The 15,338-nt window shown below is 39.4% G+C and overlaps 1 protein-coding gene across 5 annotated transcripts in view; it reads left to right on the top strand.

The window, feature by feature from the left end:
• Nucleotides 1-15,338, top strand: part of LOC144679143 (la-related protein 1B-like) — a 102,978-nt gene that overhangs the window by 50,178 nt on the left and 37,462 nt on the right. For 4 of the 5 annotated variants that reach the window (XM_078539525.1, XM_078539507.1, XM_078539516.1 and 1 more), the window contains 4 exons: nucleotides 921-1,083; nucleotides 1,172-1,316; nucleotides 6,671-6,845; nucleotides 12,767-12,939. In XM_078539525.1, coding sequence (XP_078395651.1) covers nucleotides 921-1,083; nucleotides 1,172-1,316; nucleotides 6,671-6,845; nucleotides 12,767-12,939 — 656 coding nt within the window. Of the gene's footprint in view, nucleotides 1-920; nucleotides 1,084-1,171; nucleotides 1,317-6,670; nucleotides 6,846-7,098; nucleotides 7,184-12,766; nucleotides 12,940-15,338 lie in introns of all 5 variants that reach the window. The other variant, XR_013576257.1, reaches the window with a different exon arrangement.

Below are 15,338 nucleotides of genomic sequence, written 5' to 3'. Positions count from 1 at the left end.
TGTACAGACGATAACCATTTTTAAAAAAACATCTACAAATTCAAATACACAATAATATTTAAGGAAACCTGGTAGCGGTGCCTTGGCTTGGTTCATTCATGTAGAGGCCTCAACAGTTAACAATTAACTGGCTCTCTATAGAACATACCAAAGTTGAACTTAATTCTGACCTCGCATGTTTCTATATGGATGTGCAGCCACCCTCCTAAAACTGAACAGATAATTGATGTCTCGGATCTGCTGCTTGATCTGGCTGAATTCCACAAACATTAAGCCCTAAGGTCAATTTTCTAGAGTTTAAGGGTTTGTCTTTTGGCTTAAGAGCAGATTACCAGACGATGCGCAACAGGAATGATGAATGACTCATGACAAAAATACTGGTTTGTGTTGGGTGAAAAGGTAACATTTTTTTGTCACATGAGATTACAGGATTTTCCAGTGTTTTATCACATCCTGTATTTCCATTCATTGTTTTAATTATTCCAGTCAAGAAGGATCCGCATAGGTAAACTTCATTGATGAATAGATTTTTTGACACTTTTCTCTGAAATATTTTTAAATTCCAGAAGGAGGTACTTTTACGATATCACATCATGTTTCATCAGTGTTTCTCGAAGGAAATTCCCCTTTCTTGAAGGAAATTGGGGTTTCCATCAAAGTCTGCTGTAATACTTCTGCTCCAAGAAATTGAAATTACAGTAGCAGTTTGGCGAAATAAGCTTTGTTAGAGCAAGTGAATAATATACTCTTTTCCAGCCTTATATTTCATTAATGTGTGTTGTACGCAAATTCAAACAGTCCCGTGAAATAACTGTACTCAGCGCAATTATGGAAGTTGATGTTGGGCACTATATGATGTAACTTTAAAGTATGAATGTAAATTTCATTAACACAACTGATTTAGATTACTCTTTCCTCAGTGAATTACGATTACCCATATGGGTACAAGCATTCATATGACACCTCTGACCAATATATACCAGAGTACAACACTAACATGATGTACTATTATGATGATGGAAGTGGAGCACAGATGTACACAGTGGATGAAACCTTACTGAAGGAGTACATAAAACGGCAAATGTATGTGAGCATTTCTTGTGTTCCTGTAGCAATGCTTTCCTAATGAAGACAGCTGGGAAGTATTTTAACATCAGTAATTTTTTTTTAGCGAATATTACTTCAGTACAGAGAACCTGGAAAGAGATTTTTTTCTACGGCGAAAGATGGATGAACAAGGTTTTCTACCCATTTCCCTGATTGCTAGTTTCCACCGGGTACAGGCTCTGACCACAGATGTAAATCTCATTTTGGAGGTAATGTCTTAATGTTTGCCTAATGTGAAATGCAGGATATGGGGCTGAACTTGGTCATTGCATTTGTTTTCTTGGCTGGTCTCTCTTGTTGGAGCCCCCATTGCTCACAACCTATCGTTGTCTTTGGGTTGTCTTGGAGGATGTTGGGTGTCTCAATCTCGGAGATCTGGCTGGAGGCAAAGATCCTTTTTCAAAATAACCTTCATTTACGCACTCAACTATGTAGATGATAACGAAGAACTAGGGCATGAGCCTCTGCTCATCTCTCAGATTCTCCTCATTCTCTTCTGTGTGACATCATTGTTACATACCTCCTTACTTAGATGCTCAGTAGCTATTGTTAGAGTTTACACTTCACAGCCTCTCTCCTTGTGAGAACTTGAGTTCACCCAAAACTCTGAGCATATCCTAACAATTGAGATCTGCACACCCATCACCTCTAAGGTCCCTGACCTACATTGATTCCTGTTTAACAATACCTCAATTTTAAAATTCTCGTCCTTGTTTTCAAATCTCTTCATATCCTCACTCTTCCCCATCCCTATACCACCTCCAGCCCTGCAACATTCCAAGATATGCTGCTCCTTCAATTTTGGCCTATTGTGCATTCCCAAATTACATAGTTGGTTGATAATGCAACTGTCAAGTGCCTTGGAACATTTGACAATGTTAAAGGTGCTAAATAAATTTAAGTTTTGCTGTAAACTAACAGGTTAATGCTAGCTTTTTTTAAATGACAGTAACTCCCTTTCTAATCGTATTGAGAAAAATGATTTATCTTGAGTTTCCCACGAGTAATGTGATTTTTAAAAAATGAAATATAGTGGGAAATGGCAGCAATGCCTCACAACCATCAATGAGATTGATTTACTAGTTGATCTTTTTTGGTGTTTGTTATGGGGTGGTTGGAGATGGGGGAGGAAGTGGGTGGAAATGTTGGCCAGGACACTGGGAGAATTTCCTGCTGTTTGAATAGTGTCATGGAATCTTAAATGATCATCTGAACAGGTAGGCATGGTTTAATATTTCCTATGAAGACAGTATTCTGATAATGTAGCATCTACCTGAATTACTGCACTGGAGTCTCAGCTTAAGTTATTGATCAAATCTTGTTGTGAGGCTCAGAGAGGAGAGGGTGACAACTAATGGCCACAAATCCAGTGATCTTGAAACTATAATGTAATGACACCACAAATGCAAAATTGTAGCATATAGTAGTGTTAAAGTTCCCACAGTGTTGAACTGCTACTTGAAAATGCATGCTATTTCCAATATGCTTGACACGTTGACGTGGCCCAACTAAAAGACAATGTTTTGTATATGCACTGTTAAAACGATATGTTTTTAAAATCTTGAAACTTGAATATGTCTAAAGAAATTGACATTCTGTACATATATGGCATGCAGCGCCCTTGTTTATGAAACAATATGTTAAATCACAATGATATACAAGTTCTTCTGCCTGCCATGTACAGATATGAATCTTATTTTTCTTCATGAATTGAAGTACCACCAAGGAGACTATCCTTTGAATTTCATTTGCAGCCTTTTACTATCTGTAATTTCCCCTTACTTGGCTGAACATTAGGGTTTGTTCTGAATTGCACTTCAAACTTTTTTTACTCTCGAGTGGCACTATTAACTCATGTCTGTTTTGGTTCGCCATTTTGGCTCGTTGCCTTTCTTAAAAGTCAGTTTAGTTCCTTAGAGTTTTATGATAGTTTTTGAAATTTATTTTCAGAAGTTTGACAAAGCTAGATTTTCTTAGTAATTGCCATTTTAGAAGGGCCAATTAGCTTAGATAGTAGTGTGGTGCTTAAGAGCACCCATGCAGCTTCAGTCAGCTGAGGTAGTTCTTAAGGCCTGCCTCAATTTCTTGTCCCATTGTAATACCATAGCATCATGGAAAAGACTGATAGAGATGTGCATTCAATACTTATAACTCATACCTTATTCAATATGCAGAACTCTAAAGCCGCCTTCAGATTTGGCAAAAGCTATCCTGGCCAATCTTGATTCCCTGAAAAGGGGATGAGGGAGGTGGTGGGAGATGGGAAGCCCAATGGTGTCGTGCTGCTAAGCAATTGACCTGCAGCTTTCTGTATGCATGCAAGAATTTAGTAGAGAAGATTTTTGTCCAAAAGCTTGCAAATAGTGTTCCATTGTATAATAAAGTTATTCTCACTGAGGTACAAATAATTTAAATGAATTTCTTTCTTAGAATGATAAATTACAGTACAGAAGGAAGCTATTCTGTCCTTTGACTGTACCAACTCTTAATTAGGGCCATCGTTCAACTGCCTTGTTCTCTTCAATACACATGTCTTCCTGTGCTTCAAATATTTCTTCACTTTTTCTTCAAGAGATGTAAACAGGAAAAGCAGCCCAACTGTGGCTAACACAAGAAATTAAGGATAGTATTAAATCCAACGAGGAGTCATATAAAGTTGCTAGAAAAAGTAGCAAGCCTGAGGATTGGGAGCAGTTTAGAATTCAACAAAGGAGGACCAAAAGAGGGGGAAAATAGAATAAACTTGCAAAGAACATAAAAGCGGACTGTAAAAGCTTCTCCGAGTATGTAAAAAGAAAAAGATTAGTGAAGACAAATGTAGGTCCCTTACAGCCTGAAACGGGGGAATGTATAATAGAGAACAAGGAAATGTTAGGGCAATTAAAAGCAACCACTTTGGTTCTGTCTTCAAGGAGGTGGGGGAGGGGGAAGGAAGTCAGGATGTTGGAGGGACATTTGGGGGGCCTGGGGGGTTGTAATTTCATGGAGTGGGGATCAGACATTAGGGGCGGGGTGGGGTGTAAGAGTTGGCCCCACAGGGGCAGGAGGTGTGTTAGGTGAGGGGAATCCCATGGCCGGGGGATCGGCAGGTAGGGAACAGGGAATTCTGTGGGGGAGGAGGTGGTTAGTCTGGGGGGTTGCGAGTCCCCTGGGGGGTCGGGAGTCGTGCGGGGGGCGTCTTTACAATAGCTACTCGGAAGTTAGAGCTTTTAATTCTTCTAACATTTTCTAGGTAACTATTGGTATAACCCTGGCGAAACCATCGGACATTTGTGATTTAAACCCCATTTTCTGATGGTTCCCAGCACAGCGCAATTGCCCAGAGGAAGTGTGCCCTTCTGGGCAATTGCCATGCAAACCCTTAGCTGGGAACCTTTTCAGAGGGATTCCCCAGCACATCTTCACGGTACCTCCCAAATCTGATGCTGGGGAGCTCAGAGGTTACAGCCCTATGTTTCTCATGAACTCTGCCTCATCTACTCCCTGTGATGGCATTCCACGTTTTAACTGCGTTCTCTGCTTTAACAAATTTGTCTCAACTCCCTTCACACAGTGACAAATTTTAGATTGTCATCTAAGCCAGAGGAAATAATTGCTCCCTATTCATCCTATCAAAACTTTAGAATTTTAAAAGCCTCTATTAAACTGGAAATGACTTGGTATTGAACACGTGTGTCTTAAGCCTTTTCTCATAATTTTTCATCTTGGTGAATCTTATTTGTGTTTGACTTTATTTTCATTTCTATAACATTGCACCCAAGACTGCACATAACAACAGTGGCCTAACCAGTGCTTCATATAGATTTAGCCTTACCTCTTAATGTGATGTTCTGATACCCTGGTCGAGCTTTCAGAATAAATTGGTGTTTGATCTTGAAGATGGGAGAAATCTGTCTGAAGAGAGCTTAAACAGCATCAGAGCACAACAAATGAGAGGAAATAAATCTATATTTGTGATATCAGTGGTCCCAGATTGGCTGAGGTGGGTGTGATTATTAGACTATTTTAGCATTCCTGACCTGCTGACTCACTTGGTAGCCTCAAAAGTGTCCACTAAATACTTTACCCTTGAGAAGATTAGTTTAAAGTGGTGGCTTTCAGTAGGAAATGGTGACACTGTCCCCAAAACACAACAAAAGCAATAAGCACTTTGTTTTACAAAATCAACTTAAAACAAACTTCATGGATTTCATCTACGAGGAGATCCAATATTTGTTTCATTCTTGTCCTGCAGAGGGTAGCTTATGCTCAACTCCCTGACATCAATCGATTCCCACCCTGTTTTATGCTGAATTTTAGGTTTTCTGCATGTTTGGAGTAAGGGATTTCAGTATTTAAGTTGTACAAAGCATGAGACTTCTATGTGTGTAGGGGGTTGACTAACAGCGTTCAAAATCCTATACTTACTTAGGATTAGTGAAAACCCACAATCTCCCCATGGAATAAAAAAATAGTTAAACCTAGCAGGACACCTCTACTTAAGTATATGATGCTTCTTGGGCAAACGTGTGCAGGCTTTTTAGAAGCTTACAGGATAGCTGTCTGGAGCAGCACTGTTTCAATTTAACTGCAGGACCAGTACAAATGGTGCCCATTGGCCTAAGCATATAGGGTCTGTCATGCCTTACTAATTTTTTCTCATAACATTGTGAGCTCCTAATTATGACAGTTCAAGTTGAAGGATTTTGATTGCTTACCATAGCCCTCCTCATTTTTTGATAAGTTTTGATTTCCATATAACAAGCTCTTGCTACAGCCTTGTCCTTTGTTTCTGATTTTGAGTTACTTGGAGCTTCTCCCCCATTAGCTTTCAGTGATTTTGCAGCTTTAGATTCTTTCACTTCCAAATAGAGAATCATGGGCATAGTTTACAATCAGGACTTCTGTGCAACTGAAGTACATTGACTGATTGAAATTGTTGGGAGGCTTTTTTAGGCTATCTTAGTTTGTATATGGAGGTTAAACTCATTTCAAAGAAGAAAGCAGACCATATTTGTAATAGTAATGTAAAATGTTAAGAGATGGAGTTTACAGAATTGCAGGATAAATTCTAGAATGTATTTCTGAAAAGATTATTCTGAAAGCTCATTGGATAAAGTCAGTGTCAAAAATTAGACTCTTGCAATAACAAACACCTTGTCCAATTTATTTACTTTATGAATTTAAAGCAGAGAAAGGAGTCTTCAAGACATGTGAATGTGATTTCTTGTAATTCATGTTTTGGAGGAGGAGGGGTTTAAATTCTCTAATTATAGTTAAGAAGTTGTATGGCACAATGCATCAGAAAAAATGAAGAAAAATAGCATAGCACTGAAATATGCTTCAGAGCAGACAAATAACAAAAATCAGAAATAAGAGCATGCATCTGGAAACTTGTTTTTCTGGTACATTTAACTCATCATATTATCTAATTGTATTTTGAATAATTCCAGGCCTTTTCCACCTACTGCCTGATAGATTATTCTGAACTTTTGCATTTATTATGTATTAACTAAGGTGGTATGTTATAAAAATCTTCTAGTCTCTTTACCAATGCTATTGCTGTATTTTCAAAATCAATTAGGCTTTAAAAGGGAGTACGGAGGTACAAATCGTGGACCAGAAAATGAGGAAAAAAGAGAGTCCTGAAAAATGGCCTATTCCAGGCCCACCTGTTTCTGACATTCCAAGAACTGACTTCTCCCGTTTAATTAACTGTCCAGAATTTGTACCTGGACAGATGTATGGCTCTCAAACTGGTAAGCATACTGTAAATCTTTTAGTTCAAATACTAGTCCAATATCCAAATTGGTAATGCACGCAACTTGAGTATCAGGCAGTTGACTGCTGCTGTGCCTTTATGTTGTCACCTCTGGTTTGAGTGCTTGCATTAGTGTCTCAACTTGCAGCCCCAAATATCGCAGTCCACAGCAAGGCTATTGGACATGAACCAGCAAAGTAACATGCCTCAATTTAGTGTAAACTGACACTTTATCTGTCTTTACCCTACAGCACGTATGCTTGCTATAGGCTAAGGAAGGACAGGCATTGGCCTTGGAAGTCGCCTTCCCTTACTGCTGAAAAAGAATATATGGAGGCAAGTGGCCATGGTGACAGGGCAAATATTGAAGAAGGAAAATAGTAGTTCAGTATTGGACATTCTTCCTTTATATGTTTGTCACAAGAGTGTGGTTAACAAACATTCCTAATATTTTCATTTTTATATTCAAAAAGTTTTGGCGAATTTCTCAACTAGTTTATGCATTTTTTTTTTAAACTCTCTCTTCCCCTCCCTTGCTGCTGTGTACCAGCATTGTGCTTCCTCCCTCAGCTGGGAGAAGGAGATGGTCTGAAACAAAAGTGCAACTCTGTCAGACTGGTCTTGCTGGCTTTTTGATGCTTTTTCATGGTCTAATCAAAAAGGCTGATGAAATAGTTCAATTAGAGAAGTACAGTAACTGAATCAAATTCTTTGGGGTAATTGCAGCACTGGAGGTGCCAATTTCAGCGGTTTTAAAAAAAACTATGACTTTCTGCTGATCAGCTTCAGGACTATCTCAGACACTAGACGCTTGATCTCTTTGTAGTTGTATGTAAGACAGACTTCACTACTTGCACCATTGTGTTTTGGAAGTTTAAAACTGATCAATTCTTAAATATTTGCGTGCTCTGGGATTTTTACTAAAAGGATATTGAAGCACTGGAGAAAGTGCAGGCAAGATTTACATGGGGATTTGACTGATAGGGAAAAAAAATATGGAAAGGAACATGGAAAAAAAATGGATAGGAACATGGGAACAGGAGTTAAACTTTAAAATTTAAACTCGTGAGCCTATTCCACCATTTAATGGGCTTATGGCTGATTTGTGAGCTAACTCCATGTATGTGCGTTTCCATATCCCTCAATACTTTTGGTTAACAGAAATCTATCAATCTCGGGGTTTTGGGTGGGGGGGGTGTGGTTTAATTGACCCAGCATCAAGTTCACTCCTGAGAGTCCTGCCTCTAATTTTTGCTATGTTCCCTAGTCTGAGACTCCCTAACCAGCAAAATTGTTTTTCTCATACCTACCATATCTGTTCCCTTTTAATATTTTGAAAACTTGAATCAAATCACCCTTTAATCTCTAAGTTACAAGGAATGCAAACCTAGTTTGTGTACTGTCCTTGTAATTTAACCCTTGGAGTCCAGGTATCATTCAAGTGAACCTGGCTGCACTCTCCTCAAAACCAATATATCTTTCCTGAGATAGAACTAACTAGCATGGTCTAACGAGGGCTTTGAATAGCAGCAGGACTTCTGAGCCTTGATATTCCAATCCTCTAGAAATAAAGGTTGACATTAGATTCACTTGTTTGATTTTTTTTTGGATCTTTGCATGACATTTTAATGATCTATGTATATGCCCCTATAAGTTTCTCTGGACTTTCACAGCTTCTAGCTTTTTACCATTTAGAAAGTACTCTTTTATCCTTTTCAGGTCCAAAGTGGATGATCTCGCACTTGGCTATATGGAAATCTATTTGCCACAATTCTGTCCAGTTAACTTAATCTATTAATGTCAATTAGTAATTTTATGGTTCCATCTATACTACTTACAACGATGCTTATTTTTGTGTCATGTGCAAACTTGGATACGTAGCTTTCTATTCCGTCACCTAGTCGTTAAATGAATACAGTGAATAGTTGAGGCCCCAACATGGATTCTTGCGGGATGCCACTCGTCACACCCTGTCAGTTAGAGTATCTGCCTATCATCCTTACCACTAGTGGGTCAGGGAGCCGGGGGGGTCGTGAACCGGAGGGTCAGCAGGGAGTATGAAAGGCCATTCCAAAATGGTGCCAATCGGGTCACGTGCCCTCCTTCAGACTGGTGTAAAATGCCTTTAGAACAAAATTTGCAGCTCTAAACGAGAATACAGGCCCCATTTAGTGACAGGTGTTAAAGTGAAACAAGGCAATGTAAAGGCAATGCAATGTAAAAAAAACTTGCTGTAAATAACACCCATAGACATTCCTCTGTCCGTTACTTTAGCCATCTCTTCAAAAAAATTCATGATGCTGGTTCTTCTCTTATCAGTTGAAAATTTTCCAGGTATTCAGTTACTCCATACTTAATTATGACTCTAGTAATTCCCTGAAAATAGATGTTAGGAACCTGGTATCTTTCTCTCGTCGTCTTTTAAATAGCAGTGTGTCATATAATTTTCCAATCTAAAGGAATGGTTCCTGAATTGAGAATTTTAGAAGACCATGAAAATGCAGAATAATTGTAGGTGCTGAGAATTTGAAATAAAACAAGAAATGTAGGAAACATTCTGGTCAGGCAATCCCGATGGAGAGAGAAACAGTGTTAATGTTGGGGTCATTGGGCGTTGTGACAAAGGTTAATCAACTTGAAACATTAATTTTATTTCTGTCTCCACAGGTGCTGCCTGACCTAAGTATTTCCGGTATTTTCTGTTATTTTTGAAAATCATAGTTCAGGCACCTAAAATGCTCCCACTTTTTTTTCCTTTAAAACATTGTGATTTTAAAAAGTGGTCCTGGGGATTTGAGACACTTTTGTGCCATTTTTTTCATTGCTATTAATTTGCTTAAGTTAACTTTGGTCAGTCCCCGTCCTTGATTCAATATTGGTTTCTTTAGGGTGTCTGGCATGCCATCCTCTTTCCCTACTGTCCCCCTACACTTCACTGGGGCCTGCCCGATCGGCCCAGGCAGTCCCCAATCATAGTTGGCTCTCTTCTGGGCCTGCTGCAGCCTCAGCCCTGACCACCGCTCCTCTGGCATCCCAGGACTGAGGAGCTGTCGGTCCTCTAATTGGCAGGCAACTTTGGAGGCAGGACATTTCCACCTCAGCGGGGCGGAAGCTATGACTTTTAGCAACTAATTACCTGAACCTCATCAATTTGAGTCATGGCTTCCAGGCTTGCCCTGACTTTCTGGCCGGTGGGCAGGGCCAACATCTTCATGTGAAATCCGGACCAATATTTCCTAGAATTAATGAGGGGGGTGGTCATATTAGATTTAATAATGAGTAATGAGCTAGATTTAGCCAACAGCCTAACAGTGCCGGACATTTATCTGAAAGTCACCATAATATGATTGGCATTTCAGTGTTTAAAAGAGAGAAACATCGGACAGCTACTAAGATTCTAGATTTAGGCAAGGCCAACTTAATTGGGCAAATCTGTTATCGGTATAAATGACAAAAAAAAACACTGGGAGGTGTTCGAAACAAAATTTTAACATTATACAGAACTAGCTTATCCTCCTAAGGAGAAAGAGTTCTGCTTGCCAAAATCAAACTTTTAGATGATTAGAGTCAAAGCAGAGCTATGGAAAGGAAGCCTGAAAAGAAACTTGCAAGGGTATCAAAATCAGCACAACTTTTAAAGTTGTCCAGGAAGAAAAGGGGAGGTTGTTTAAGAGTAATGTGGGCCCTCAAAAACTGACCATCATGATGTTATAAATTAAAATAAGGAATTAGTGGACATAGAATCGTAGAATGGTTACAACACAGGAGGCCATTCAGCCTGTCGTGTCTGTACTGCTCTCTGCAAAAACAATGCCACTCCTTTGCCTTTTCCTAGTATACTTGCAACATTTTCCTCTTCTGAAAATGATCCAGTTCTCCTTTGAAAGCCGTGCTTGAATTTGGCTCTGCCGCACACTCAGGCATTATACCATATCATTTGATCCTACTTACAAAAGATGCTGTCTGTATCCCTAATTATTGAATCCTTATGACTATCACATTAGGTTTTCATCTGCTCTTCCCTTTGGACAACCTCTTAACTCCAAGGTGCCATGGTCAGCATTCTGGCTGCCCTTCAGCGGTCTTCATCCTTATCCTCGTGGGTAGCAAGTACACTGTACCTATTGATAGGATCTGTTTTTGTGAATCATCTCATCTAGGTTACCTTTACTCTGCATGTTATCAGTAGCACATTGGAGTTCTGATCTTGTACCTTTCTCAGGGGTGTTATCGTTGTCTGGAGCAAACTTTCCAGACGCTCCTACCCCACCTCTTATGTCAGAGTATCTGCAACTAATCTGCGCTCCAGCTAAATGAATATAAACCTGAAAGACATTGTCTCCAGATTTGTTATAGTAGGATAGTCTCGCTGTGATCCACCAACTCCCACGTACTGCAGTCTAGAAACACGACCTGTCCTGCCACATCTTAGTCTATATTTATTTACAGATTTTTGTTAGCTTTAAGGCTATTTAACTGTTTAGTAAATCAAACATTAACCACTAAAAGCACTTATCAATAATAATTATTAATTGTAAGATACTTGCACTGTTGCAAACTCAGTGCTGATTATGATGCAACTTCTCAAGTTTTTTTTTCCCTGTTTGGTGTCTGTGCCTCTGATTCTAATAGGCCTTGCTGCTGCTGGCTCTCATATGCTGTTTAACTCTGCAACTCTATGCCTTAAGCTTACACAAACCCCAATGTTAAAGGCAAAAAGAAGCAGTTCCCCTTCACCAAATTTCTACTCTCTCCAAATTCCAAACTTCCCATGATGTTATAGATGCATTCAGTTAATGTTGCACTCTTTTGGTTACATGCTGCTTTAGCTCTGGGGCTCTTTTCTCTGGAAAAGAGAATAAGAGATCTCTTTAAAATTTATGTTCTATCGGGCTGATGTTCAAAAACCTGTAAGAGCCCCTTCTTTGCTCCAAACCGTCATCTTAAATTTTTCTGCTGTCTCCTCCACCCTCGCCTCCAGTTGCCTTTAGATCCAAACCTTGCAGTGTATGCCTGGCTGGTCTCCCATGTTTTACCCTCCATGAACTTATGGTTATCCAAAGCTGCTGGTCATGTCCTAACTCTCACCAAATCCTTTTCACCCACCACTCCTGTGCTCCCTAGTCTACACTGGTTCTTAGTTAAGCAACACCTCAGTTTAAAAATTCTCACCCTTGTTTTCAAATCCCTCCATGAGCTTGCTCCTTCCTAGCTCTCTAATTTCCTCTTGCCCTTCTACCCCCAGCTATCTGTGCTCATCCAATGCTGGCCAATTTTAATTGCTCTCACCTCTTGAGTGTGTCTTAAGTTGCCAATGCCCTTAGCTCTGGAATACCCTCCTAAACCTCCCTGCCTTTCTTCCTCTTCTCAAGAAATTCCTTAAAATCTAACAGCTAGACCAAATTTTTGGTCAGCTGCCCTAATATTTCCTTATGCAGATGTCAAATTTTGTTTGATAATGCTCTTGTGAAGCGCTTTGAGATTTTATCATGTTAAAGATGTTATATCAATATAGGTTTTTGACATAGAGAAAGGGTCTCCACTTGTTGGTGAGTATTGAACAAGGGGGCATAAATATAGAACAGCCACTAATTGATCTAGCAAAACACCTAAAAGGATTTGATATTTTTTGATGGAATGGTAAGAATGTAAAACTTGCCACAAGAAAAGGCTGAAGTAGGTTGCATTGACACAGTTGAGGCTTATTGCATACTTGAGGGAGCAGGAACAGAAAGATATGGACAGTGTGTAGAGGTAATTACAATTAGAGGAGACTAATGTGGAGTATAACACTGCCATAGACGACTTGTGCCAAATGGCCTGCTTGTAGCCTGTAGATTGTGTATTTGTAAGTAATTAATCCTATGCAATGTGGCAAGAAATGTTATTGTAAAGTATTTTGTCTTTTGTGACTTTCAGAATCTGCTCCTAGCTCTCCTAGGGTGGGAAGTCCTGTTGACGCAAAGAAAAATGTTGAAACCAATAACCTCCAGACAATGTCTAAGGGACTTTCTACAAGTTTGCCTGATCTGGAATCTGATCCTTGGATAGAAGTGAAAAAGAGACACCGTCCATCGCAACTCAGTCCAAAGGTATACATGAATTTATCCTCATCTATGAAATATGTACTTCATTATGAAGCAAGTTAATTTAATGCCAGATCCCTTAGTGCCGAAAGTGTTCTGACATCATCATGTATTAAATTATATATTGTAATTGAAACTAGAGTGATGTAGGGTCTATACTGAATTGTAAACTTATTCCTTAGACAAAGTAAGCTGTACTACAGTATACCTTTAACTTCATGTCTTTCTTCTACTAAGCAACCTTTGAGACTTAACAAATGCATGTTTTTGTTTGGTTAGCTGCCCAAACTAATGTCTGCGATAAGGGTGCAATGTGTATTGAGGAGACTCTTGCATGTGTAAGGTTTAGAGTGTAACCAGAAATTCACTTAATGGAAGCTAATTTGTCCAGTAGTAGAACCCATAATGAATATTTGGGGATAGCTTTTCCAATTTTGTCAGTATCGAATACACTTATGTACCCAGTATAATATTTTGTATTTACCACACTCAATTTTGTCAAATGGTGCACAGTTGCTGGCGATATGTATTTTGGGTTAGTTAACATGGAAACTATCCAAACTCTTTTCAAGTAGGAATCCTTAATATTTTTTTAAAGAGGAGACTTTTCATCCTAACACACGTTTATTGCACACAAACCTAGGGCTTCAGCGGTTAAATGATAGTATGATAGCCTATTAGCCACATAGTTTCCTCTTGAATTTTAAGTAAATTTCCTTTTAATCTCGAGCTTTTTTTTAGTTTAGCAATTCTGTAATGTTTAACTATAGTTTATAGCGCATCACTTAATCAACTTGATAAAATTTGTCAGTTAAATGGAGCATAGGTTTAGAGTTTCAAAAAAACAATTTGTTATAGTGTAAGGGTGCCAATCTTGGTTGAAACAATGAACCAGAAGAGTGTGTCACAAATAGTGGACCCTGAATGAGCTGTAAGAATGTCCCAATCTTTATGGTGTCATTGGTGTGCACCATTTCCATCTTCTGTGTTTTTTCGCGCTCTCTCTTGCTCTCCTTTGTCGTTATTTTACTAACATGTGCTTGCTTTCTCTGTTCCTTTCCTTTCAAAATGCAACCTCCTTTCCCTTTTTTGGTAAAATAATTCATCTTTCCTGCTCATCTGATTTTCTCGCCACCTCTTTCCTGCCCTCTTGCTTCTTCTCTCTTTATCCTGTCCTCCTGTGTTTTCTCTCTTTCGAACTCTCCCCTTACTTACTTTCCCTCTCCCCGCCCCTCCTGATTGTAATGTAAAAGATAATTGAGTAGCGTTTTGATCTTTTATGCCGTAGTCCTGGCGGAGCACAAAGAAAAATGCTGGGACTCAAATCTAACCTCTTTTTTTTCCCCTTCAAGGTCTTTGAAAGAATTGGCCCCACCCTCCAATGGAACTTGAAACCCTTGTCCAGTGATACCCAATATTGTCCTTGCATTAACCCAGTTAAAGTTGAAGATCATGGATTTGCTTTCAAAATTTAATTTCCAATATGTGAAATATAAAAACACCGATCAGCTTAAGATTTAAAACCTGCTACTGTGGTAGAGAAATAAAAAATAGCAAAACAAGAAGACTATTAAAAGTGAGGCACCAGATAGACTAGGAGATAAAAATAAAAACAAAAAGCTAAAAGCTACTGCGGATGCTGGAAATCCAAAACAAAAACAGAATTACTTGGAAAAACTCAGCAGGTCTGGCAGCATCGGCTGAGAAGAAATCAGTTAACGTTTCGAGCCTTCATGGCCCTTCGGCAGAACTGAAGCATAGTTAGGAGAAGGGAGAAATATAAACTGGTTTAAGGTGGGGTGGGGGTGGGGGGGGGGTGAAGAGAGTCGTTGAGGGTGTGGTGATTGTGGAGATAAGCAGTGATAGGAGCAGATAATCAAAAGATGTCACAGACAAAAGGGTCAAAGAGGTGTTGAAGGTGGTGATATTTGTCTAAGAAAAGTGCTAATTAAGAATGGAAGACAGGATACTCAAAGTACAGCTCTAGTGGGGGTGGGGTGGACAGACTAACAAGGTTTTAGTTTTAGATTTAAAAATAATGGAAATAGGTGGGGAAAGAAGAATCTATATAAATTATTGAAAAAAAAAGGGAGGGGGGGGGAGAAACGGGGTGGGAATGGGGGGAGGGGGAGTTTAAGATCTAAAGTTGTTGAATTCAATATTGAGCCCGGAAGGCTGTAAAGTGCCTAGTCGGAAGATGAGGTGCTGTTCCTCCAGTTTGCGTTGGGCTTCACTGGAACAATGCAGCAAGCCAAGGACAGACATGTGGGCAAGAGAACAGGGTGGAGTGTTAAAATGGCAAGCGACAGGGAGGTTTGGGTCTTTCTTGCGGACAGACCGCAGGTGTTCCGCAAAACGGTCGCCCAGTTTGCGTTTGGTCTCTCCAATGTAGAGGAGACCGCATT

Source organism: Cetorhinus maximus, chromosome 1 (assembly GCF_964194155.1).
Source record: "Cetorhinus maximus chromosome 1, sCetMax3.hap1.1, whole genome shotgun sequence".
Taxonomy (NCBI): domain Eukaryota; kingdom Metazoa; phylum Chordata; class Chondrichthyes; order Lamniformes; family Cetorhinidae; genus Cetorhinus; species Cetorhinus maximus.
This window is presented reverse-complemented; position numbering and strand designations above follow the sequence as displayed.